Source organism: Lethenteron reissneri, chromosome 67 (assembly GCF_015708825.2).
Source record: "Lethenteron reissneri isolate LAM-NWPU_2019-01 chromosome 67, ASM1570882v1, whole genome shotgun sequence".
Lineage (NCBI taxonomy): Eukaryota > Metazoa > Chordata > Hyperoartia > Petromyzontiformes > Petromyzontidae > Lethenteron > Lethenteron reissneri.
In genome coordinates this window covers 8,940,689-8,967,568 of record NC_083845.1, presented here as the reverse complement: position 1 = coordinate 8,967,568, position 26,880 = coordinate 8,940,689, and the positions used below count along the sequence as shown (strand labels likewise).

The following is a 26,880-nucleotide window of genomic DNA, read 5'->3' as shown; positions in this document are numbered from 1 at the left end:
CGTGGGCATTTCTCGCAGCAAAATAATCGTGCACGAGTATGTTTCATGTCTGTACGTACATGCCATACAACATATGTACGTATGTTGTATGATTGTTGAACCTCTTTCGCACCGTACGCCCCCAACCGCGTTAAAGAAATTAGTTTCCAATCTAGATGTTGTAAAGGTGCATCGCTCCAGTGGCTTGATGGTGATGATAAGGTAGTGATGGTGATGATGAGGTGGTGATGGTGATGATGATGTGATGATGGTGATGATGATGTGATGATGGTGATGATGATGTGATGATGGTACGTGTGTATGTTGAACTTCGTTCGCACCACCGTACACAGCCAACTGAACACAAACTGGACAATCCTAACCCGGTTTAAATGGAACCCATTTGGCGGCAACATTTTAAACTTTTCCTATGGGAATGTCGTGACGTCACCGCCATGTATCCTGAAGGGTGACGTCACGGTTATTAAGTGCGGAGGGGAGGTGGGGGTTTGACCGCGTGATACGCGCGTGCGCACCGGAAACGGGGGGAGGGGCGAGGAGGGGGGGGATGTGAAGGCGTGGCTTAGTGACTCTCGCCCCCCCCCTAACCCCTCCCCCCTTAACCCCTCCCCCACCGTTTTCCTCAAGGTCCCCCCACCCTCTTCCCCCCAACTCCCCCACAACTCCCCCCCCCACTCCCATTCAACACACTGAGAGGAGGCGACGTCATACCCCCCTCACCCCCCCCCTTGCTTATATATGAAGAGGGCGGGGCAAGTGACGTATGTATTGGCACGCGCGTGGCGGTTGGTGGATTTAGCGGGAAATGGGACCCGAGGGGCGGGGCGCTTGTGTATTGGGGGGGAAGAGTGGGCGGTGCTGGGGGGGGGGTCTATGTAAAGACAAAGATCCCCGTATAGCCTCCACAGATGTTTTGGGACAAGTGCAGCACCTGTGTAAAGGCCAGCACACGGCACACCAAGGGGGGTGTGGGGGGCCAAGCACCACGCCCGCACGGCCGCCTTTGTCTCCCTCGCGGCGACGTTTACACCCCGCCACGAGGTACACATTTAAGGCTGAGTCGACCTAGTGGGGGGTGGGGGGGTGTAGGGCCCAGGAGCGGTTCAAGACAAACCTCGCTGGGTGCTGACCACGCGCGGGAATCGAACCTCGGCTCGGGTGGGACAAGTTTCGTAGCGCGTCCGCTAACCGCTGCACCACCGCTCCCCACGTAGTGGAAACACCCCCCCCCACACACCCCCCCCAACACCTGCAAGCCCCTCCCCCCTACAGCCCCGCCCCCTCCTTCTCACCCCCCCACAGCCCCCACCCCTGCAATTTAAAGCGGTGGGTGTTTGTAAATGGTAGCGTTGACGCGTGCGCCCCCCCCCCCCCACACAGCCCCCCCCCCCACACAGCACCTGCGGTATATAAGGCCGGGGAGATTGTATCTGCTAGCATTGATAGGCGCGCTGTTGAGGAGCCGCGGCGGGGAGGAGGAGGAGACGCCGCTGCCGCTACCACCACCAACACGAACACCACCAGCAGCAGCAGCAGCTGCAGCAGTAGCAGCAGCAGCGACAACCATGGGCTTCGCTCATCAGCTCGGGCTGCTGCTGTGGAAGAATGTCACCCTCAAGCGGCGCGGACCGGTGAGAGACGCACAGCGATCCGCACAGATGGATTTAGCAAAAATCCCCTCAGCGGCGGACGCGTTCGTTGAATGACGCGCGCTGGGCTGGTTGAGGGGGCGATTGACGGGGCAAGTTTCTGCGGGGATCGTTGTCTTCTTGGGTGGTGGACGTTACGAGTGGTGCGTTTGACATCATTATTTTGCGTTTGTATGAGGGGGCAAATCGTGTCCCCCCCCCCCCCCTTATCCACGATTCATCCTCTTATCCGCGATGTGGCAGATAAGGTGACCGCGCCTGCGTTGTTTGACACCTGTGGTGCCGACAATCTGTAACGGTGGCAACGAGAGCTGCGTGTTGTGTTTTGATGGGTGCCCACCGTGCATAACAGGTGCTATAGGCTACGTCAGGTATGCCTTGGTTGTTGGGCAGTGCAGAAATCCTCCGTTGTATTGTACTTCTGTGTTCCCCACCTTCGTCGGTCAACCCAGATAGGAACAGACGACCCCATTTAGACTCGCACAGAGACGCCAATAGACTCGCACAGATACCCATATCCTAACACGTCAATCCATGGAGCTCTCATCGAGAGATTTGCACAAACTCGCACGGAGATAAACAACCTGTCAAGGAGAGCCACAGACTCGCACGGAGAGCCACGGACTCGCACGGAGAGCCACAGACTCGCACGGAGAGCCACGGACTCGCACGGAGAGCCACGGACTCGCACGGAGAGCCACGGACTCGCACGGAGAGGCACGGACTCGCACGAAGAGCCACGGACTCGCACGGAGAGCCACGGACTCGCACGGAGAGCCACGGACTCGCACGGAGAGCCACGGACTCGCACGGGGAGCCACGGACTCGCACGGGGAGCCACGGACTCGCACGGGGAGCCACGGACTCGCACGGGGAGCCACGGACTCGCACGGGGAGCCACGGACTCGCACGGGGAGCCACGGACTCGCACGGAGAGCCACGGACTCGCACGGAGAGCCACGGACTGGCACGGACTCGCTCGGAGAGCCACGGACTCGCACGGGGAGCCACAGCCTCGCACCGAGAGCCACGGACTCGCACGGAGAGCCACGGACTCGCACGGAGAGCCACAGCCTCGCACGGGGAGCCACAGCCTCGCACCGAGAGCCACGGACTCGCACGGAGAGGCAGAGACTCGCACGGAGAGACGCACACTCGCACGGAGAGGCAGAGACTCGCACGGAGGGCTACGGACTGGCACGGAGAGCCAGGCACTTGCAAGGAGAGCCACAGACTCGCACGGAGAGCCACAGACTCGCACGGAGAGCCACAGACTCGCACGGAGAGCCACAGACTCGCACGGAGAGCCACAGACTCGCACGGAGAGCCACAGACTCGCACAGACTCGCACGGAGAGCCGCGGACTCGCACGGAGAGGCACGGACTCGCACGGAGAGCCACGGACTCGCACGGACTCGCACGGAGAGCCACAGCCTCGCACCGAGAGCCACGGACTCGCACGGAGAGCCGCAGCCTGGCACGGGGAGCCACGGACTCGCACGGAGAGCCACGGACTCGCACGGAGAGCCACGGACTCGCACGGAGAGCCACGGACTCGCACGGAGAGCCACGGACTCGCACGGAGAGCCACGGACTCGCACGGAGAGGCACGGACTCGCACGGAGAGGCAGACTCGCACGGAGAGCCACATACTCGCACGGGGAGCCACAGACTCGCACGGAGAGGCAGAGACTCGCACGGAGAGCCGCGGACTCGCACGGAGAGCCGCAGACTCGCACGGAGAGCCACGGACTCGCACGGAGAGCCAAGGACTCGCACGGAGAGGCAGAGACTCGCACGGACTCGCACGGAGAGGCAGAGACTCGCACGGAGAGCCGCAGACTCGCACGGAGAGGCACGGACTCGCACGGAGAGCCTCCGGGCAGTGGTGCATGTGACCTGTATCTAGCGCTGTGGAGGCAGCAGTGAGGGTTGGTGGATTGCACAAATGTTGTGACGCTCACTTCCCGTGGGCGTCGAGATGCCATACCCTGACTTGCCAGGAGAAGGCGGTACAGCAAGTTGATTAATTGCCGTCAGTTTTCATCTGTATGGGGAACCAGTGTTGTTGCCCCAATCACGCTTGTGGGTTTTCTCCGGGTGTATAATAAACGTGTAATAATAAACACAACTCGTCACTAATTGGCTGAAAACATCTGAGGATATCAACAACAAAACCCCCAATTCAGTCGCAGGATCCCCCAGGAAAAGTCCTGTGACTCATTGTGTCTTTCCTGAATTAATAATTTGAATAAAAACAAATAATAAAAATGGTCAAATAACCCCCAACGACCCTCAATCATAACATGGGGAGCCCCCCCCCATCCAGCAGTGGACCTAGCAATGTTGTTTTGTTCAATACTCTGAATTTAGTGGCCTCTGGTAGCTGGAACAGGTCACGTTAACGTTGACACCACCACCAACAACATCTACCGCCATTTGCCACTAAGGGGCGGTGACATCACCACGGCGCTTGTGCCAGGCTAGGTGCACTGTTAGGCCACGTGGAGTGTTGAATGATCGCTGACAGGTCACGGGATAGACCCCGGTGCCATGGGTCGATTGACCTAGATGACTGGCCGATACACCAACCGTGCCCCCTCCTATGCAAACTCGCCGTGTTTTACCCGCCCGGCGCTCCGCTCGTTGTTGTGAGCGTCGCTCCTCTGCCCTCCGTTGTTGCTGGAGGTCGTCTGCCTCCAACTGCCCAGTAGCAGCGTCCTTCATGTTGACACTGACACGATCATCCACATCACCAGCTGATGATGATTGTACTGGTCATGTTACAAGCTGTCTACTGCACATCATCATCCTCACCATCACCACCATCATCCGCTGATGATCGTACTCGTGGTGTTGGTGATGTGTTGTAATGTGCATGTATATTTGTACACATCACCACCATCTGCGTTCTCATCATCATCATTATCTAAGACCATCTTCAACATCACCTTATGATGATGTTGGTGTTGGTGGTGTCTTGTAAGTACCTTGTGTGCACAGCCTTCATCACCACCATCAAACATCGTTATCATCATCCACACACCCCTTCCACCACTACCATTATTATCCTCATCAGCTCTCATGATCCCGATATTGATGATGGTATTGGCAGTGTTATGTAAGTTGCTGATGTGTACAGCCTGCATCATCACCATCAAACATCGTTATCATCATCCACACACCCCTTCCACCACTACCATTATTATCCTCATCAGCTCTCATGATTCCGATATTGATGATGGTATTGGCAGTGTTATGTAAGTTGCTGATGTGTACAGCCTGCATCATCACCATCCAACATCACTATCATCATCAACATCATCCACATCATCCACGCAGGGCCACGACCACCATTATCCTCATCATCTCCTGATGATGATGATGATGATCTGTGTGTGTCCACACAATTTACGACAATTGAACATTGTCGTCTTCACCCATACAGTCGTCATCGTCGTTATCGTCGTCATCATCACCCTGATCAGCTGATGGTCATGACCATCTAATGATGTGTAGGGAGCTTTGTGTAATTCACATCATCATCCACACTACCATCATCATCATCATCATCTTCTTCACCAACGATAACGATCATTGTGGTATTTCCTGCGTTGTGATCCGTGCATGCTGCACACAAACCTGCAACACAACCCCAATCTACATTATCATCATTGTCATTCACAGCATCACCACCAGCACCAACACCACCATCTGATGACGGTGATTGCTGGTATTGGCGATGTGATGGTGTTCACCGTGTGTGTGTGCTGCGTGTGTGTGTGCTGCTTGTGTGTGCTGCGTGTATCTGAATATCTGAATCGGTCCTGGGCTTCACCTAGGTCGACTCGGCATTAAACGAGTACCTGGTGCAGTCTATAAACATGAGCAGTGGGAGGCATAGTCGGGCGGGAGTGGTGTTGGCCACCGACTCCCTGAAAGGTGTGTGCTGTGCCAACCTTGATAGGTGCTCGCAAACAGAACTTGCCCTGACACTCTGTTAAAGGCGACATGGAGGATATTTGCCTTGTTATTTTGTTCTGTGTTATGACGAGTGATGTATTGCTCCACGTAGCAGCAGCAGCACACACATTCCCTGCAGCAGCTACGCTTCTTGTGTGGTTGTGTCGGGTGCTATGAATGACGTTCCAGTAAATTTACCTCCTGCTCTGCGTCTGCCTGCTACTGTCACTATCGCAAGTGTTCTTACCACGGTGCCATGCTCATTGATGTAGCAGTAACGTACAATTAACACGATGCCGATTAATATGAACATGATGATAGCGATTAAATCGGCCCGTGTGTGTGTGTAGGCTGCTGTATTAACTCTGCTGATCGTGTAAACAATACATCTTCCATTGTGTGTCGGACACTTGTGTAAATTTTCTTTTACGTAACACCTCGCACGGTTCGGGAGCATTACAACATCGCAGGGATCGCGAGGGACGGCAATGACGACGACGACTACGGGAGGAGGCCTTCATCCAGCAGTGCGTGATTGACCGTAGCTGACGATGATGATGCTGCAGTTTGCACGAGCGGCGACTCTATACAAAACTAACCATTGGATTTTTTTTTCTTTCTATCCCAGCACCCGGGCCCCCGCCAGCCTGTGTGCCTCGGAGCAGTTGCACCGCCTGCACACTCAATGGCTATGCCACTGCCCGATCCAATAGGAAGGCAAGACTCACTCCTTGCCAGTTAAATTTCGATTTAAAGCTTTCGTGACTGCAGGGATTCATCTTCTTGGTTCTTTCGGTAAAGTCACGTAGAAGGGAAGTAATAAAATAATAAAAATAAAACATAATAAAATAATTCTCACGACGTTTCGGCTACAACGCAAGCAGCCGTCTTCAGGTGAAGAATGAGACACTACCAAGCTAGGAGCTTATATATACGCTTTTTGTTAAGTCGCTCTTCTTGCACCTCCAACCCAGCGTATATATAAGCTCCTAGCTTGGTAGTGTCTCATTCTTCACTTGAAGACGGCTGCTTGCGTTGTAGCCGAAACGTCGTGAGAATTATTTTATTATGTTTTATTTTTATTATTTTATTACTTCCCTTCTACGTGACTTTACCGAAAGAACCAAGAAGATGAATCCTTGCCAGTTGTTGCGGTAGGGGGCAGACGTTGTTGCTTCAGCAATGAGTCGGTTGCAGTGTGACTTTTCAGCATTGGGATGATTTTTTTTCGGCTAATACCAGTTACATTTTATGGCAGTGGTCTTCGTTGCAAGGCACCGTGGGGCTACTGGCAGGCCCCTGGTGGCCTTTAGTGCGGGGGGGGCCCTGATGTGCGGCTCCCCGAGAATACAAACACCCCAACCCATCATCATCATCATTGTGCTGCTGTCAAACCCACAATGGTTTCAAATGCGTGGCGGCCCTTACACTGATGATGTCTTGTCGGAGAAAGTGCCCCCTTCCCCTCTCAGAAAATGAGTGAAGAACGCTGTTGTCTGGGGTTTTATTCTTAGCTGTTGTAAGAAACTGGAGAACCCAGAGGGAGCCCATGCAGAACATGGGGAGAGAAACGCACGAACTCCACGGTAGAAAGGCACCAGAGTTGGGAATCGAACCCGGGTTATTTTGCTGTGATGGCATGGGTTTTCACCACTGCGCCACGCTGCCGCCCACTGGCACGAGACGTGCCGTGCTAAGCGGTCGTGTGAGACAGTCGGGGGACTCGTGGGGTCGCATGAATAATGAATTCCGCCGGAGATGGGAGTGAGTTTCTGAGCCGCTTTGCACACTCACCGGACTCCGCTGGCCGGCTACTGCTGCTGTGTTGCTCTCCCCGTGTGAGAACGGAAGGGTGGATACGCGTGGACGTTGATGATAATGATGGTTGTGGTTGTGTGTTGTGTAAGCGTCATGGTGGCGAGATGTTAACTACCTCGCCTGGTATGCAGGAAGTTGTGGGTTGGATCCCAACCCTGACGCCTGCTGTATATTTGGAATTTGCATGTCTCTCCCTGTGGTCGCGTGGATTTTTCTCCAGGCCCTCTGGTTTTTCCCTCCACATTTAGAATCAACGTGAGTTTAGAGTATTTGGCTGCGGTTAAATTTCAATACGATGATAAGCTACTTCGTTCAGCTATCATTTGTGGCCAGATCGCTTCTGAAAACGTTACTGGTAGATAAAAAAATAGTTTAATTTCACACGCAGGATTTCGCGACCAATATTATTAATAATAAAGGTTTTTTGGGTTAGATCGTGTAAGTACACGTCTATAATTACGCGATCTATCCCAAAAACCTTTATTATGAGTTTATTTTCAGTTTGTAGTTTCAGCTGTGTGTCCTGCACGCAAACATCACGGCGGTTACCGTTCCCGTGGACTTTGCGCATTGGTTCCTCGTCCGTGCGGCGTGTTGACGACTCGGTCTGCACCAGGCGTCCGAGTGCATTTTCTCATCCGCCACCACCCCCGCAGGTCACGACGTCTTAGTCACTCTCCCACATTTCTACTCTGACTCACGCACTCAAAGATCCCCCTTATAGCCTGAACAGGCTGTTGGGGAAAGTGCTGTTAGTGAGCACCTAATGAAGGCCGGAATGGCACACACAGGGAGTGGGTGGCCAAAACCACACTAGTTCGCCTTTGTCTCCCCAGTGCTGATCTTTACTCACCACACTGAGTAGACCTAGGGGAGGCCCAGGATCAGTTGAAATATTATTTCTTAAATGTTGGCCATGACCGGGAATTCAACCTCGGGTGACCGGGTTCGTAGCGCAGTGCGCTTACAGCTGCACCGCTGCTCAGCACCAGCGTCATCGGCTGATGACGATGATGTTGATGGCGATGTCTTGTAGGCTGTGTGTACAGCGAACACTGATAATGACACATCACCACGATTCGGTATCACACCGATTCAATTATATTTCGGATGTATATAGCGCCCTGGAAAGGACGCTGTGAAATGCAAGCCGACGGCGTTCAGTGAGGGAGGTGACGGAATGGATGGCGGGACAGGAGCTGGGAATGGAGTTGATGTTGCTGTGGTAGGTAAGGCAGAATAAGGTGGAATGTGATGGTGAGTGAGGGTGTCTGATGGGTGCGGCGTGGACGAGAGGCAGTGGGGTATGGGGGCACGTGCGTGAAGTGGTGAAGGGTGGCCGGATAGTGGAGCTGATGGAGGAGCACATTGTCGTGCTGGGGGAGAGATGTGGTTAGGTGCATATAGAAAGGGAGGATTCGGGGTCGTCGGAGGAAGATGACTGGGGGCTGGGAGTAAGTTAGAAGAGAAAAAGCAGTAGAGAAGAGAAAAAAGCTGAGGGCCGAGCGAAAGGTTGGAAAGCGTGGGTGAGAGTCTGGCGTGGAGTGGGAGCTTGCTCCATGGTGCAACGGGGCAAGAAGAGAGAAAGCACGGAAGCGAGACTGGGCGCAGGGAGGTGATGGAACAGTGAGGAGACAGGAATATTGAGATCGAAAGGAGCATGAAGGGACATTTTAAAGAAATGAGAGAAGAGAGGTAGGGTGGGGCAAGACGGTGCCAAGCTTTGAATACGAGTGCGAAGAATAAAACAAGACAGCGGTGCTCGACAGGAAGCCAGTGAAGTTGTTGAAGGCGAGGAGAGCAGTGAGATGTGTACGGCAGGTTGAGTCGAGTCCGTGCAGCTGCGTGTTGGATGTGTGGGAGAGGGACCAGCAGTGAGCTGCAGTAATCTAGACGAGTGAAGACGAGGGGGGAGTGTACGAGCAGTTTGGCAGCAGTGGCAGTGATGAGTGGGCGGATTTTCCCCCTGATGTTGGACAGATGGCAACGGCGTGCGTGCGAGTGGTGATGGCAATGTGGGGAGTGAAAGTGGAACCGAGAGTTTGGGAAGAGGCTAAGGGGTGGGGGTGAGCGAGAGGATGGAAATAAGAGCTCCGAGGTTTTGGAAGGATGTAGGGAAAGGAAATGTTCGGCCATCCAGGCTTGTATGACTGTCGGGCAGGATGAGATGCAGAGGGGAAGCTCGCGGGTGAATGTTTTGAAGGAGAAGAACATTTGAGTGTCATCGGCAAAGAGGTGAAAGGAGGTGATCGAAGGAAGGTGCTGGCTTCCGAGGCAGTTTCATCAATGGGACAAGCATCTTACATCCCCTCCCATCTCCCTTGCTCAGCCAGCGACGTGAGTGCAGACCCCACGAGATGTTCGGTGGGTCGCGTACGGTTGGGGTAAAGTGGTGTGGGTAACTCCCCACTCCTGCAAGATGTCTGTGCAGCATGGAAGAGTAGGCCAAAAACACTCTCCAGTTGGACCCCCCCCCCCCCTCACGAGCAGTGGAGCGAGTGATCGATCGCAAGGGTGGGGGGCTGCTCTACGCGAGCAGAAGTCGAGAAGCGTGCGGCGAGCGGGCACGCGTGGACTTGGACTCCCGTTCCCAGGACGACCGATAACCCCGCTTCGCCCATTGGCGAGTGTGTCGGCAGTAATACAACTAAGAACACACGAAGCAGTTCGCGTGCGGCCACGTGGCGTCGCCTGCTTTAAGATGGCAAACAGCGCCGTTGCCCGGTTACAAGGAGGTGAACTTTCAACTTCCTTCTCGGTATCTTTTCTCAGCGGATGTTTTATACAAGGGGCCGTCCATAAATGACGTCACGCACCTAGGGTGGGGGGGGGGTCATACATTTGTGACTTTAAATAAATATAGACAACATCAGAGTGCAGCGCCACATTAAATACGCACTACAATGACAATAGTTTAAAGCGATTTGAAGCATGTTTTATTTTGGGGGGGGGGGGGGCAGAGCTTTGTGACGTCATATTTGAGGGGGGGTCTGACTTGTGACGCCGTGTGCCGATGGGGGGTGGGGGTAAAAATCGTCCAAAATCGCGTGACGTCATTTATGGACGGCCCCCCAAGGGTGCTGCGGTGCCGATTTGTTATCTCGCTCGCCTGTTTGCAGGAGGCCGGGGGTTCGATTCCAACCCTGACGCCTGCTGTATATTTGGAGTGTGCCTGTCTCTCTCTCTCTCATCATCATCACGGTGACTAGGAGATGTTAACCACCTCGCCTGTTTGCCGGAGGCCGTGGGTTCGATCCCGACCCCTGACGCCTGCTGTATATTTGGAGTGTGCCTGTCTCTCTCTCTCTCATCATCATCACGGTGACTAGGAGATGTTAACCACCTCGCCTGTTTGCCGGAGGCCGTGGGTTCGATCCCGACCCCTGACGCCTGCTGTATATTTGGAGTGTGCCTGTCTCTCTCTCTCTCATCATCATCACGGTGACTAGGAGATGTTAACCACCTCGCCTGGTGTACAGGAGGTCGTGGATTCGATCCCGACCCTGACGCCTGCTGCCGTATATTTGTAGTTTGCGTATCTCTCTCTCTCCCCGTGGTTACGTGGATTTTTCTCTGGGTTCTCCGCTTTTTCCCCTCCACATTTTAGAATCGACGTGCGCTTAGAGTTTATTTGGCTTCCTCTAAATTTCCACATGATGATAAGCCAATTTGTTGAGCTATCATTGGTGATAGCCAAGTCGCTTCTGAAAAAGAGCTATATACCTCGGTGGGCCTTATCTGGTAAAATAAAAATAGTTTTAAAATATATAAATCAGGGGTCAGCAACCTGCGGCTCTGGAGCCCGATGAGGCCCTTTAAAACCCGCTGCGTGACGTTATTGATCAAGGGCCACCGTCTCCTATTCGATTTTTTTCTTCTATTGTTGTTTTGGTTACCGACCGCTGATATCGATGTTCACGACATGGTAGGTGTCCGTTTTCATCCGCTTGCCGTGACTGATGATGTTGACGTGGAGAGCAGCAACAGCTGTAATTGTACATCGAGGTGGTCCGGGAGCCAGACAATTGCGTCAGGAGTCGCGGAAGAGTGAGTGCATCGCTGTGTGATAATAATGATGATGATGCCGCCTCCTTTCAGAATCAAAATACTTGTTCATACTGGAGGGTCGGAGTGGGTGACAACGTTACAACAACAAACAGTACAAACACACGATAGGAGTGCGGAGTATAGGAAAGTTAAACAAATCGTAAAACAAATACTAATAAAACTAAACTATTTTTATTTTAAGAGGTGAAGCCCACCGAGCGTATTGGCTTCTTGTTCACAAGCGACCTGGCCACAAGTGATGGCTCAACGAAGTGGCTTATCATCGTGTGGAAATCTGTAGCAGCCAAATCATCTCTCCGATCTAAACGCTTAAATTTTGACGTAAAACTTTCGTGACTGCAGGAATTAATATTCTTTGGTTCTTTCGGTAAAGTCACTTAAATATAAAAATTATAATAAAAAAGAAAGTGAATAAAAATAAAAAATTATAAAAACCAAAAACCACGACGTTTCGATCGCAACACAAGTGGTCGTCATCACGTTTCGATCGCTTGTGTTGCGATCAGAACGTTGTGGTTTTAGTTTTTTATTTACTTTATTTTGTAATATTCCTTTTCTATCTACGTGACTTTACCGAAAGAACCAAAGAATATTATCTAAACGCTTGTTGATTTTAAGTGTGGAGGAAAATACAGCAGGACCCGGAGGGAAAAAACAAATCCATGGGACCATTGAAGTGTGTTACTTGCTCTGTGGTTGTGTTCTGGTTGACCACAGTCTGTGCAAACTGCCGGAGAGCTCTAATGAGAGTATTTGTTCACTGAACTATATAGTTCTTTTTAAGAAGCGACTTTGCTATCACAAATGATAGCTCAACGAAGTGGCTTATCACCACGTGGGAATTTATAGCAGCCAGATACTCTAAACGCGTGACATTGATTCTAGACGTGGAGGGGAAAAACTGGAGGACCCGGAGAAAAATCCACACGACCACTGGGAGAGAAACACCGCAAACTCCAAATATACAGCAGGCGTTAGCGGCAGGATCGAACCTACAGCCTTCTCCATGCCTAGCCAGGTAGTTATCTTCTCACCACCGTGATGCAATGGGTTGCTGGATTCAGGTCTTTGTCCAGCAGTGGTTGAGAATGATCGGGATGATGTTGGTCAAGATCTCAACTTCCAGTGCTCCCTATCCACCACCTTTCTGCATTTACCAATCTTTTCTGTTCATTCTAAAAAAATAAATTCCACTGCACACACCCCAATGCCCTTGATGGTTTGGTAATTGCACAAAGCTGTACTGTAGTGTGAGGCAGTGAGTACTGGAGTTGAGAAACCGTTAGACCAGCAACATCATCATTGTCAGCCACAATCAATGCACTGCTGGATAAAGCCCCGTTTCTCATGCCGATGGGTAGATGGGATTGAACCTGTAACCTGCGACGGTGACGTTGGCACACTATTGCACTTGAGTAGGGAGATGCGAGGTGAGACAGCAGTTTTATTTTGTACAGGAATTTAATTAAATGCCCCATTTACCATAAATCGATAAGTGCCGGGACATTCGGGCAGAAAAAGTGCACACGTTTGTTTTTTTGGGGCTGTGTTTTTTCATGCGAGCGAAGTGCGCTCACAAATTACAATGAGCTTGGCCGGTGGTGGCTACGGTGCACGTGGCATGGCCGTTAACCCAGCACGGTAGAGGCAGCAGCAGTAGCAGCGAAGGGTTGGTGGAGATCACACCTCCGTTCTCGTCGGCGTTCTGGGAGGGGTCGCTGTACCCTGGCTCGCCAAGAGAAGGCAGGGAAGGAATAAAAATGTGGTCTTTACTGTTTCCATCTGTATGGGATAGTGTGTTTCCCCCTTGCACGTGTGGGTTTTCTCTGGGTGTTTTCGTTTACCTCCCACATGTATAAGGTCTGCATTCATTAAACACAAAGTGCTTGCCATAAGTGAACCACAATAACTTGCTGATCTCGTCAGGGAGCATAAACCATCACGCGAACTCCGGTCATCCTCGCAGCGGCTTTTGGCTGGCCATCAAACAAAGACTGCATCACGCGCTCTCAGATGCTCTTCTGCGGCCGTCTGGAATGCTCTTCCTTCCAATATGAGGAAGCCACTGGAGATATGCATTTTTAAAAATCGATAGAAAACTAATTTCTTCAGAACTACTTTTTGTGTTTGGTTTGTCCAACCCCCGCACCTCGCATACATCACGTACGGTGTGAAAGAAGTTCAACATACGTACATACAACATCTCGCCACCGAGGCGCCCCTTGTAGCAGTGGATAGACCATGGGTGTGCCCGGATGTGCGCGTGTGCGTGTGTGTGTGACACACAGTGGGTGCTGGCTTGCGAGGTCTTCATACCGCTTGCGCTCTTCTTCGTTCTGCTCGGACTTCGGCAGAAGAAGCCGACCATCTCCGTCAACGAAGGTAAAGCGTGGCCGGTACCTGCCGGTACCCGGCGATCCCCGGCAAATAACCCGGCGGTACTCGCCGAACCGCCGATCGGCATTGGGCGCTTCCCAGATCGTTTTTTGCCCGCATCTTACAAACCATTCCATCACCATATTTTTTGCGTTTTATGTTTGTCACATTTCATTTTGCCACCATTGCTGCTGCTGCCACCGTTGTGTTTCCGTTAACAAGGCCACCTCTCTCTCTCGTGTTTTGTGTTTTAAATTTTTCCATCATTTTATTCTGTGTTTTTTTTTGTTTGCTTCCGTTTCATGACCACCACCACCAACCACCAACCTCTACCTCCGTTTATTTCTGGACGTCTGCGTTGTGGGGCCCCGCGGCAGTCTGTAAGTTTCTCCCGAGGTGCCGCGTTAACCGTTTGGCCTCCTGTAAGGATGAGCCAACATCTCTCGCGTTCAGAGCTGGCAGAATGTCGTCGTAGGAGGACGCACGGCCGCTCGTATTTGTCGCACTAATTATTACAATGATGATCTCGCCTATTCGTACTAATCAATAATAACGATGCCAATTATATCCCCGCTGTGTTGTCAAGTTGTACCGCTACGTGTTGTTGTGGTTGTTCGACACACGACCATCCGACGTCTTTGACTCTTGGTGGGGGGTGAGCTCCTTTTGAGAAGTGAATTCGGTCGTGGAAGGAGCCTCCCCGGGGCGTCGTGCCACACGGCGCACGGTGCAAACCGAACGCACAGCCGGAGAGCTGCACAGCAGCTGACCGTGAACGCCCCATGCGCGATTGATGCCAATTAATGTTGATAATAACAGTAATGATGATGATGTCATTTAATTACCCAGGAATCCTCACTGAGACTTAAGACTCCTTTTTTTTAGGAGGGTGCTACTGCATTGTGCTTCCGTGAGTGGTGAGAGTTTGGATTTGTGTTTGGAGGAGGAATCCATAGACACCGCAGAAACCCAGCACTGCGCTGCTGTTGTATACGAGGGGGGAGACACTCGGGAAACCGGAGACCCCAGAGACAACCTAGCACAGGGCTGCTCTATATGAGGGGGAGACACTCGGCACCGCCACCTCCTTGGCACCACCTCACTGCAGCCCTGTCATGTCTACCACACCTGGCAAGCTCTGGTGGTGGTGGCGGTCCCCCATCCCACACATAAGCAGAATTAAAATTCCCACTTGGCCTCCGAGGTCTGACTATGTTTGATGCATTAAGGGTGACGCGGCTCATCTTCGTCATTTACTGAGGGGCAGGTAAATAAAAACAAGTACGACTTTGTGGGCAGTCAAACACTCATTGTCCTCCTCGGGGTCCTGCTCCCCTGCCACAGGAATGTGGAATGTCCACTACCTTCTCAGGGCAGTCGGTGAAGATGAGCATCGCACAAGAACGGGTCCGGTGACGGCCCAGCACCCATGGATTAATTACACATCGCCCCTCACCCTGCCTCCCCCCAACAGTGCTCCTGTTGTCCTATAATTAATGAATCAGCTGCTCATGTCACCTGCAATTAAGAAAACCTGGGGCGGAGGGCACTGGCTGCCTGGCTTGGAGCCACAGAACTCCTTGCAAGGCACTTTGGCCTTTGACGTGCTCTCTCTCTCACCCGCCGACACTTGGACCCATGACCGCTTCACCTTGAACAATGCAAATTCAACCGCGATGAGGCCTGGAGAACCGAATTGGAGTTCAAAATAAGAACTTGTGAAAGACCAAATGTAGAAAATCCCTGGGTTTGATCTTTGACGAAGATGCTCATGGTCCACCCTAAATCGCATCCACTGCACAAACCATGGCAGATGCGGATACCTGATGTACAATTGCAACATTTAAAAAAACTCTCCAATGCACGACCGTGATCGTCAAGAACATACCATACAATATTCAACAAAGCAAATACCCAATCCACAGATACGAAGGAGACATCGCAGCAATGATACACTACTCCGCTGCGCCCGACACAGTTATCTGGCTTGACCACCTGAATGTGAAATTGTCGTTGCTGCTCTGCATCTTCATCAGCACGCATATTAAAGAAGAAGACCGGCTCGCACTAAAGTCGCTTGAGTCTGCAAAAGCCATTTCAACCACATTGCACACCATCGCTCCTCCGAATATCACGTGTGAAGCTGTCAAGGGTGCCGGATTTTTCCGGGACAATCCTGGTGGTTTCAGGAAAGGTTGGGACAGTGTTCCCCCCGCTCCCCCTCCCAATGATTTGAAGCTTTCGTGACTGCAGAAATCCATCCTCTTTGGTTCTTTCAGCAAAGTCACGTCGGTAGAAAATGAAAAAAATCACGATGTTTCGATAACCTTGTTGTAACTGCTCTCTCACTGGGTCAGCAGTTCCACTTCTGGATTATATTTTTTCCGCCTGAGGACGACCGCTTGTGTTGTGATCGAAACGTTGTGATTTATTTTATTTTATACCTACGTGACTTTACCAAAAGAACCAAAGAGTATGATTCTGCAAGGCTAGATATATAATGTATTGCTACAGAAGGATCTTGCATCTCGGCTGGACTCAACGAGTCACCAACGTAGCAGTAAGAACAAGGTCGCACGTAGAAGAAGACAACCTGATGATGCGGGCAGGCAGGCAGGCAGGCAGGCGTGATGAGAAGGAAACTGGCACTAATTGGACACATGTAGGATGGAAAACAACAGGAAAAATACAAGTGTGTGTTCGCGGAAAAATGGAAGGAACCGGGAAGAGGGTAAGACCTAGCGGAGAATGGCTTGACGAAGATGTTAAGAGATTTGTGCCAGAAAGATGTGGCTACTACTACTTGAGCCACATTGTTACAAGACAGATGAACGCGAAAACCAATGACGAAATGTACAGCGGACACCTACGGGCTGTCTGCCCATGGATCATGACGATGATGAGATGTACAATAGACTCTGGATTATCAACGTGCGGTTTATCCGATTTTGCGGATTAACTGGGCACCTGAGATTTTGACGTGAATTAATAACTCGTGGATTTTCCCTTAAGCCCAAATGAATAATCTGAAAACAGTTCCGTATTAAATCTTGACTTAAAGCTTCCGTGACTGCAGGAATTCATATTCTTGGGTCTTTCGGGAAATTCACGTAGATATACAGTTCTAGATTGTTATTCTACAAGTCGCGTGTCTTAAACTGAACAAATACATGCTCCGGTTAATACAAAATCCACTTGATCGCTTCTACAGTACAGTACAGTAGTTGCATATGTTGACAATGGTGAGCAGAGTTTGAATGATGTTGATCGGCTCTGCTGCCCACTTAATAGGCCGACTGTTCTGCACGGGAGCAGGAAAGTGTTATCACTGAGCATGTGCATTGATCGGTCGATCGATCATTAGCATTCGTTCTAAATCAAAAGGGTAACAATTGAAATCCCCAGCTGTGCTTGATTTTGAGTGGCCTTGAGATTCGCGGAAAATGTTTATTTTTTGATTATCCACGATTTTGAATTCTCCACGGCCATCCTCTCCATCATTAGCGCAGATAATGGAGAGTCTACTGTATATAGCGGGAGAAATCTCCTGATGCCAGTCTGTGTGGATGCCTTGCTATTACATCACAGATAATGTTAACTTGTAGTATACCGTCACACGGTGTTGGCTCACTCGCGAAGAGAGATGAACACTCGGAGGCACGAGGAGGAACCACAAGCGAGCGAGGAGGCAGCAGCCGCACGCGGTGATCCGGAGCTGCCAACAGGTGCCCAAGCTCTGCGGTCCTCTCTATATATTTAGGCGTTATTGGCCAATACGACGGGCGATTTATGCACGTGGGAGGAAACTGAAACACCCAGAGAAATCCCACGCGTGCCAAGAGGGAAACACGCCATCCCATACAGATGGAAAAGGTGGAGACCACATCTTCGCTTTCCTGCCAGGGTACGGGCTCCTCATCGACGCCCATGAGAAGGAAGTTTCGCAACATCTGTGCTGTGATCAACCAACCCCCTCGTTGCTGCTGTCTCCACCGGTGCTGGGTTAGAGGCCACGCCACCTGCGGCGTAGCCACCACGGCCCAGCTCGTGATTTGCGAGCGCACACTACTGGCTCCGCGGTCCTCTATATATCGAGGGTGAGGAAACGGAAGCGTCCGGAGGAAACCCACGCGAGCGAGGAGGAAACGCTCTCCCATACATTTTCGTCGAGTACCACCTTGTCCTGGCGAGCCAGGGCTCGGCCGCTTCTCTACGCCCCCGCCCCACCGGAAGGGAGTTTCGCAACAGCTGTGTGCGCGGTGATTCACCAACCTTCGCTGCTGCCCGCACACCTCAGGATTACAGGCGTGCGCCACCACCGCCCGGCTAAAGATGATTCTGCAAGGGTAGATCTAACATATATATGTAGCTGGAGAAAGATCCTGAAGCCAGCCTGTGTGGGTGACTTGTTAAGACAAAAAACTAAACTTTTTAAGTTTACCAGGTAAGGCCCACTGAGCTATATAGCTCTTTCAGAAGAGACCTGGTTATCACAAATTATAGCTCAACGAAGTGGCTTATCACGTGGAAACTTATAGCAGTAGCCAAATACTTTAAATGCTTGATGTTGATTCTAAATGTGGCGATAAAAGCCGAAGGACCCGGAGAAAAATCCACGAGAGCATGCAAACTCCAAATATACAGGAGGTGTCGGGGTTGGGATCGAACCCACGACCTCCTATATACCAGGCGAGGAAGTGACCATCTCATAGCCACTGTGGTGCCTGACGGTGGCGAGATCGCCTGTACTCCTCGTTCAGATCTTCGGTACGACCCAAATCGACTGCACATTTCACGAATGCAAGCGATTTATTTCAGGGGTCATTAACCCCTCGCCCGCCCCCCCCCAGCTCCCCGGCTTGGCTTCAAGATTTTCAAGAGCGCCGACTCGGCAGCGCCCCTTCGTGATGTCGCCAGCAGCATTTTTGCCTCCGTTCCCCGCAACCTTTTTTCCTCGCTTGGGGGGGCCCCGGAAAAGGACTTGCAGATAACCCGCTTTTTGCAGGCGAGGGGAACTTTTCCCGCAGTGTACTCGTGCGTCGTCCCCCATAGTCTTGCGCAAATCACAAGAGGAATGTGCGTGTCGGAGACGTGGCAGAAGTGACCTTCGATTGGCACGGTTGGCTACGTAAGATGCGAAAGAAGTTCAACATATGACTGTGTCCTACATTTAGAAACGCAGTGTTGTTGCGGAGTGGAAAATACCTCCCCCCCCCCCCGCCCTTCCCTCTAGAACACTGATTAGTATGGCTAAGATGCTCGCAGGGACTGATAACTCGTCAAATTGCCGTATACATTTTCGGCCCCTCCAAAAAAAGGAGTTTTATTATTTCCATTGGGAGCTCACCTGGTTAAACTATACGCGGGGCATGTCTCGTCACGCCGCACACGCCGGATGATGATTGCTCAACAGACCTCCACTGCCCAGTCCTCCGGTGCCATTCTGCAGCTCTGTCGAGGGGCTTTGCTGTGTTTGCTGTGAACCCCACATCTCTCGCCCCCCCCCCCCCCCCCACCTTTTGTACAGCACAGCGTCACATATCCGACTTTGGGGACTGAGGCATTGGCGGATCTGTGAAAAGGACGCATTTGTGAACGTCTACACCACTGTGGACAAATACCGGCGGTGGGCGGTTAATCGATTGGGCCGGACATGTGACGGTCGGACATGTGACATTGTACTGTAACTCGTACTGCTGTGATGTTGCTCCTGCCCTTGATGATTACCCATCCCTCAATCATTGAAACTACAACAACAACAACGTTGATTTACAGCCCCTTTATCAATCCTTCCCCTGCCCTGTGTCGGCTGTGGGGGTAGCTTGACTATACTTCGTCCTGCTAGTCTGTGTTGGTCACTGAAGGCAGGAGAGTGGGGGTGCCCAGGGCTGGTTCAGATAGCGCTTGCCACCGACGTTAGCCATGACCAGGAATCAAGCTCGGGTCGCCGGATTCATAGCCTACGCAGTCTCTTAGCCAATTGTATTATAATTGTGCTAGCGTTGTCATGTCACGTGACGAATGGCCCAATCGGATCTCTTGCAGTATTTATGTTGAACTTCTTTCGCACCGTACGGAGCCAACCGTGCTAATTGGAGGTGCGGGGCAAGGAAAACAAACTAAACTCACAAAGCAGTTCTAAAGAAATGAGTTTGTCAATTTAGATGTAAAAGCTCATAGCTCCAGTGGCTTCCTAATATCGTAAGGAAGAGTGTTCCAGACGGCCGCAGAAGCGCATCTGAAAGCCCCGCACGATGCATTGACAGTCTTTGTTCGATAGCCAGCCAAAGGCCGCCGTCGCTGCTGCGATGATGACCGGAGCGTGATGATGGTGTATGCTCCTGGATGAGATCGGCAAGGTAAAATGAGTGGCCCGTGGAGGGAGTTATCACAGAACTACTTCTGAGGTCCCCTTCGAGTGATCTCGTTGTCCACAGACTAGGGGGTGCTGCACTTTCCCCTGCTGCAAGAGGGGAATGTCCGTATCGACGACAGAGCATCCCGACTGGGCTCACGGCGTCGACTCTTGGTCGGGAGCGCCGGTGTCGGTCACAGACGGCTTGAAGCGGGATTGGAACCCGGCTTGAAGCGGGATTGGAACCCGGCTTGAAGCGGGATTGGAACCCGGCTTGAAGCGGGATTGGAACCCGGCTTGAAGCGGGATTGGAACCCGGCTTGAAGCGGGATTGGAACCCGGCTTGAAGCGGGATTGGAACCCGGCTTGAAGCGGGATTGGAACCCGGCTTGAAGCGGGATTGGAACCCGGCTTGAAGCGGGATTGGAACCCGGCTTGAAGCGGGATTGGAACCCGGCTTGAAGCGGGATTGGAACCCGGCTTGAAGCGGGATTGGAACCCGGCTTCTCGGCAGTGCCGCCTCGGCGCTCTGGGCCCTAAGCCACCCGGCCACCTCTCGGATCCACTAAGTTCGTAAACTCTCATGAACTCTTTTGCATTCCGAGATGTCTGCAAGTTGCAGGGTGTAGGTCCCGTTCACTGCTGCATCTTGGAGCGTGCGAGCGGTTCGGCGTTGGTTTTATCCGGAGAGGCGTAGCAGCGCCGTTGTTTTTAATAACATCGCACACGCCACGGAGAAACGTTGTGACACAACTGCACTCGATGATAGCAGGCTCCCAAGCTGTGGCCCGCAGGAAGTTGCTTCTCGAGTGGGTTGCTCAGGAAGAGAGAGAAGGTCAAACTGGAACCGTTTCACAGAGTGAAAGTAAATTCGGACTGGAAATATAGTTGGGGGGAGGGGGGGGAAGTCCTTGAAACAATCAAATCACAATCCTAAAGGATGGGCTCTAGGGTGAAAGGGCAAGACATAGGAGGCTGGACCTACTGCTGAACAATGTAGAATGGGACACCAGATGTGAGGACACTTGAACCAAGAAGCTGACCTTGGGCAGAGACCTCCCAGATTCTGATTCTGCTGCTGGCGCCTTGCGTCTTGCTCGGCGCCCTGCAAGCGCGGGCGGCGCCTCTGCGGTGACCATCTGCCTGTGCCCGTCTCCTCCCTTTCTGCGCTTGGATATCCTCTGCTTTCTGCTTGGCCCCCCCTCCTGTCTGTGTGCGCATGTGCATGTGTGTACACCTCCCCAACGTCTCGCCCCCCCCCCCCCCCCTCCAAGCTTACTACTCAGCCTCGCCCTTAACCTCGGCGGGGATCGTGCACATCATGCAGTCCATCTGCCCCGACGGACAGAGGGATGCGTTCGGCTTCCTGGAGTACCGCAACTCCATGTGAGTCCACGCTTGCGCAACCACTCGTCTTTGTGTCCGTCCGCAAAGTGTTTAACGTCCTCCTTCTTGAAACCCACGCTGCTGTTGCTTCTCTCGGGTCTTCTGTAATCTCACCAGCATTCGCATCCGTACAGGGAAAACGGACCCGACGTACATAACGCTGCAGTGTTCTAATTTCTTCTTGCCATAAATAATGATTAAATCCTCGCAAAATCCGCGCTCGTTCTGAATGTGGCCCTTGCTTAACCTCCGTCGAAGGAGCCGCGCGCTCTCGTGCTCTCGCGATCCCGCACGAGCAGATGCCCAGCGGGCGCCGTGGCGATGCCATGAATAATGGAGCGGGGGGTGATTTTGGCAGTGGCGGCGTAAACCCTATCGGTCGGCCGATGCCCTTGCACGTTGGATATTGCCTCCCCCCTCTTACCCCACGTGCTATCGTTGGGAATGCGCAGACGAGCGGCCAGCATTTGTTTGTGGTTCATCGTTGACGCCGATTTTGGAAGGACCGACTCGTTTGTCGTATGTCGGTCTTTTTGTTTCAAATAATAATAATGATTATCAACATTTGAACTCGTAACGTGATGCCGCGCTCTCGTAGAGAGAGCGAGAGAGAGGACGACTCAGAAGCACAGACGAGGAGTGGGAAGGCAGCGGCCGTGTGGTGAGCCGGCGCTTCCGACAATTGCCCAAGCTCTGCGGCCCTTTATATGAAGGTGTTATCGGCCAAATGATGAGCGTTTGCAAGTGGGAGGAGGAAACTGGAACGCCCGGAGTAAACCCACGGGTGCGTGCGAGGGGGAAACACGATATCCCGTACAGACAGAACAGGTGGAGTCCGCACAGTTGCTGTGCCGCCTTCTCCGGGCAGAGCCAGGGTACGGCTCCCCCTCGACGGCCACCAACCCCTTGCTCCTACCTCCAGAGTACTGGGTTACGTGCCACGTGTGTAGCCACGACCACCTGGCTACACTTGACCATATTCTGTGGATTATTGGGCGTTGTGACATGGCCCAGTTGGTCGTGCGTTCACCGCTTGTTGCGAACAAACGATCGGAGTGCAAAGTCTAGGAAAGATAAGCAAATCGCAAAAAAAATATATACAAATATATTGGCAGCTAAAATTCACTGAGCTTATTTTTTTTCAGAAGCGACCTGGCCACAAATGATAGCTTAACAAAGCGGCTTATCACGTGGAAATTTCTAGCAGCAAAATAATCTAAATAACCTAAACGCATGTTTCTAAATCCATTGACATGGATGTATGTTGAACTTCTTTTGCCCCGTACGTTGCCAACCACGCTAATCGGAAGTGTGGGAGGACAACACGCTAAAGACAAAAAGCAGTTTAAGAGAAATGAGTTTGTCGTTCGACTTGACTTAAAAGTGCACAGCTTCCAGTGGCTTCCTGACATCGGACAGAAAAGCGTTCCAGGCGGCCGCAGAAGCGCATCTGAAAGTGTGATGCGGTGACCGTCTTTGTTCGATGGTGAGCCAGAAGCCACTGCTGCTGCGAGGATGACGGAGTTCACGTGATGATGGTTCATGTTCCTTGACGAGATCAGTGGATACAACCGCATTGACCCCTTGACCTCGACCTAACGGTCATGGTTCAACGGCGAGCCGCTGTCACGAGGGACCGCTTGCGCCCTCGCCACGGCGAGCGGTACCATCGTCGCCGCCGTCGATCCGTGCCGTCGTCTGCCCCCGCGCCCAGGGTGACTCAGCTGCTGGAGCGGCTGGGCGAGGTGACGGCCGACACGGACTTGCTCTCCCCTGAGCGCGCCGGCCTGGACGTGGAGCTCGGGGCGCTGAGGCGACACGCGGCAGAGCTGGGGGGGCAGCCCGGCCCCTTGGAGCGCAGCCTCAACGCGGCCCACAGTGAGTGGGGATGGGGGTGGCCGGGGGGTGCCCAGGATCGGTTCATTGTGAGTCACTCGCCACCTCGCGTTAGCCGTGACCAGGGATGAAACTCTCGTCGCCGGATTCGCAGCGCACGCGGTCTCTTTCCCGCTTGTGTTCTGATGATTGTGCTTTCAGTGTCGTGTCATGTGATGAATGGCCCAATCGGAACCCTTGCAGTAGGCAGTGCCAATCCCCTTGTGTTAGAGTCTGCACCGTACGTAGCGAAGGGCAACAAACTAAACACTAAAAGCAGTTCTAGAGAAATGAGTTTGTCAATCTCTAGGTGATTTTAAAAGTGCATGGCTCCAGTGGCTTCCTAATATTGGATGGAAGAGGATTCCAGATGGCCGCAGAAGCGCATCTGAAAGCGCGTGATGCAGTAACCATCTTTGTTCAATGGCTCGCCAAAAGCCACTGCACGGATGATTGGCGTAAGCGTGATGATGGTTTATGCTCCTGGCAGTCAACTTGTGCCACACAGGGACAGCTGCCACTGGGGGTGCCCTTTCAAATGTTATTGAGATGACATAACGATGCAAGTAGCTTATCGCGTGCAAGGCACTCTTGAGATGCCCTGGCTTAAAAGACGGTGGCTCTATCAAACACAAAAAATTATTATAATAATAATGCTTTCAACTTCAACGCTTTAGAAAGGCAGCCGTGCAGAGATCTGGTGCCAGTAATTGCTCAAGCTGTGCGGTCCTCTGTATATTTGAGGTGTTAGCAGCCAATTAACGACGTGCGAGAGAGCAACGCTCGATCCTTTAAAACAGGTGGAGTCTACCTTTGCTGTACCGCCTTCTCATGGCAATCCAGGGTATGGCTCCTCCTCGATGCCTACGGGATTAGCACGGTTGGATACGTACGGTGCAAAAGAAGTTCTAGATACATACAAGAGAGTTCAACAACATCTGTGCAGTGATCCACCAACCCTCGCTGCTGCCTCCACAGTGCTGGGTCACAGGTCACGCCACGTGCAGCAGCATAGCCACCACCACTGCCCAGCAAACTCCACATATACAGCAGACGTCAGGGTCGGGACCGAACCCACGACCTTCCCGTATACCAGGCGAGGTAGTCAACATCTCCTATTCACCGTGGCAAATCCACACGCCCTGGGGGAGAACACGCAACCTCCACATATACAGCAGACGTCAGGGTCAGGATCAAACCACGACCTTCCCGTATACCAGGCGAAGTAGTCAACATCTCCGAGCCACCGTGGCAAATCCACACGACCTCGGGGAGAACACGCAAACTCCACATATACAGCAGACGTCAGGGTCAGGATCGAACCCACGACCTTCCCGTATACCAGGCGAGGTAGTCGACATCTCTCCACCACGGCGCCTCATTGTCGTGTCTCGGAGCTGTGAGCCGCCCGTGATCTCCTGTGTCCTGTCTCAACCACCGGCCCCTCGCCCCTGTACAGACCTGACGCTCTCCACGCTGCTGAGAGACCCAGAGAGTTTCCGTGACTTCCTGAGTCGGAACCTCTCGCTGAGCGATGGGGCGGCCGCCGCTCTGCTGGACTCGCCCATCGACACGCGAGAGGTGGGCACGCACAAGACAAAGGTCGCCCGTGTAGCCCCCGCGGGACTGTTGGGGCAAGTGCTGTTTGCGGGATGGCACCCGTGAAGGCCTGCACGGCGCGCGAGGGGGTGGTGTGACCAGAACTACGCCCGGCCACCTTTGTCTCTCCCCAGTGCTGATGTTTTACTCACTGCAACAGGTACTCATTAAAGGCTGAGTCGACCTAGTGGAGGCTACGGGACCGATTCGTAAAGTTGTCACCGGTGTTGGGCATGAGCGGGTATCGAACTCTGGTCGCCGGGTTTGTAGCGCAGTGCGGTAACCACCACTCCCCACTCTGGAAACTAATCCGCTCTTTCCACAATTGCCCCACTCCACACACGCACACACACAAGACAAAGATCCCCCGTATAGCCTTAACAGACTTTTGGGGCAAGTGCTGTTGGCGAGCACCCATGAAGGCCGGCACACGAGGGGGTGGGTGGCCAGGACCACGCCCGGCTGCCTTTGTCTCCCCAGCGGTGATATTTACGCATTGCACCGTGTACTGATTTGAGGCTAGTATTGTTTTAGATAACTTTCACTGGTGTTGGCCGTGAGTAGCACCTCCTGAAGGCTCCCGCGCGCACACGCACGTGGAGGGCGCTCACCACGCAGAGCTGCGCTCGTTACGTCACCCTGGCGACAATGACGACCGTGCGATGGTTCTCCTCCAGCTGTACCGCCTCTTCCTGGGCTCTTACCCTCTGGTGCCCAAGGACGCATGGGACAAGGAAGAAGGCGACTCCAACAGCATCCCGGCCTTCCAGGTAAGTGGGCAGCTCTACACAAAGACAGAGATCCCCCGTGTGTAGCCTGGAACAGACTGTTGGGGCGAGTGCTGTCAGCGAGTAGCACCTAATGAAGGTGGGCGCGGTGCACAAGGGGGTGGGTGGCCAGCGCCACGCCCGACTGGCTTTGTCTCCCCAGTGGCGATGTTTACACAATGCACCAGGTACTCGTTTTAGGCCGAGTCGACCTAGGGGAGGCCACAGGATGCAACCCGAATGATGGACTATATAAGTAATCCACTGTAGTCTGTGCTCCTTCAACGGAGGAGAAAGAGCGGTAAAACGACACCAATTCTCTCCTGGAGCCCTCCCGTCATGGCAAGCATCGAGCTCTTGAACATCGCCAGCGGGAGGATGTTCTAGACAATGGGGGTGTGGCAGCATTGGAGAATGAGGGATCTCCCGCTGACCCCCCGTTAACCCGTTGCTGTCCTAGGAGCAGCTGGTGTCCAAGTGGAGGAACCTGCAGAGGGGGCTTCTGCAGCAGGCGCTGCAGGACCCGGCGCTGGCTTCGCAGAGACCGGCGCTGCTGTCCGCCCTCGCACAGGCGCTGGGGCTCGCCAATGCCAGCAGCAGTAAAGGCGGCGGCAGCAACAGCAGCAATCGGCCAGGGGGGGAGGACGGCGGCGATGGCGACGGCAGCGGCGCCTCGCTCGTGCGTGCTCTGCAGGTCGGTGGAGCTGCGTAGCGCCGGCGGCGGCAATGGTAGTGATAGTAGTAGTTGTGTCATCATCGGCCGGGTGGTGATGGTGACTACGCTGCTGCTGTTGCTGCACGTAGCTTGTCATCCATAGTAGAGGTTTTTTTGGGTTGGGTCAAGTAAATATATAAATGTGTCGTTAAACCCATCACCACCCGACACAGCCAATTAGTAAGGTTTGCCACGTTAACTGGACGTGCCAATTCGTTACTAGTACAGCACACCGGTGTGTTGGAGAGCAAATCCACAATATGTGATCCAGCACTGTAGAGGCAGCAGCAGCAACAGCAGCGAGGGGTT

At 52.8% G+C, this 26,880-nt stretch overlaps 1 protein-coding gene across 2 annotated transcripts in view; it reads left to right on the top strand.

Moving 5' to 3' along the window:
• The first annotated feature begins 1,458 nt into the window (after positions 1–1,458).
• Positions 1,459–26,880, top strand: part of LOC133360232 (ATP-binding cassette sub-family A member 2-like) — a 61,361-nt gene continuing 35,939 nt past the window's right edge. For both annotated transcript variants that reach the window (XR_009757237.1, XM_061578870.1), the window contains exons 1-7: positions 1,459–1,631; positions 13,787–13,880; positions 21,504–21,615; positions 23,330–23,493; positions 24,950–25,071; positions 25,767–25,859; positions 26,317–26,550. Coding sequence is in view for 1 of the 2 variants with exons in the window: in XM_061578870.1 (XP_061434854.1) it covers positions 1,566–1,631; positions 13,787–13,880; positions 21,504–21,615; positions 23,330–23,493; positions 24,950–25,071; positions 25,767–25,859; positions 26,317–26,550 (885 nt within the window). In the remaining variant the exon portion in view is untranslated. The remainder of the gene's footprint in view (positions 1,632–13,786; positions 13,881–21,503; positions 21,616–23,329; positions 23,494–24,949; positions 25,072–25,766; positions 25,860–26,316; positions 26,551–26,880) is intronic.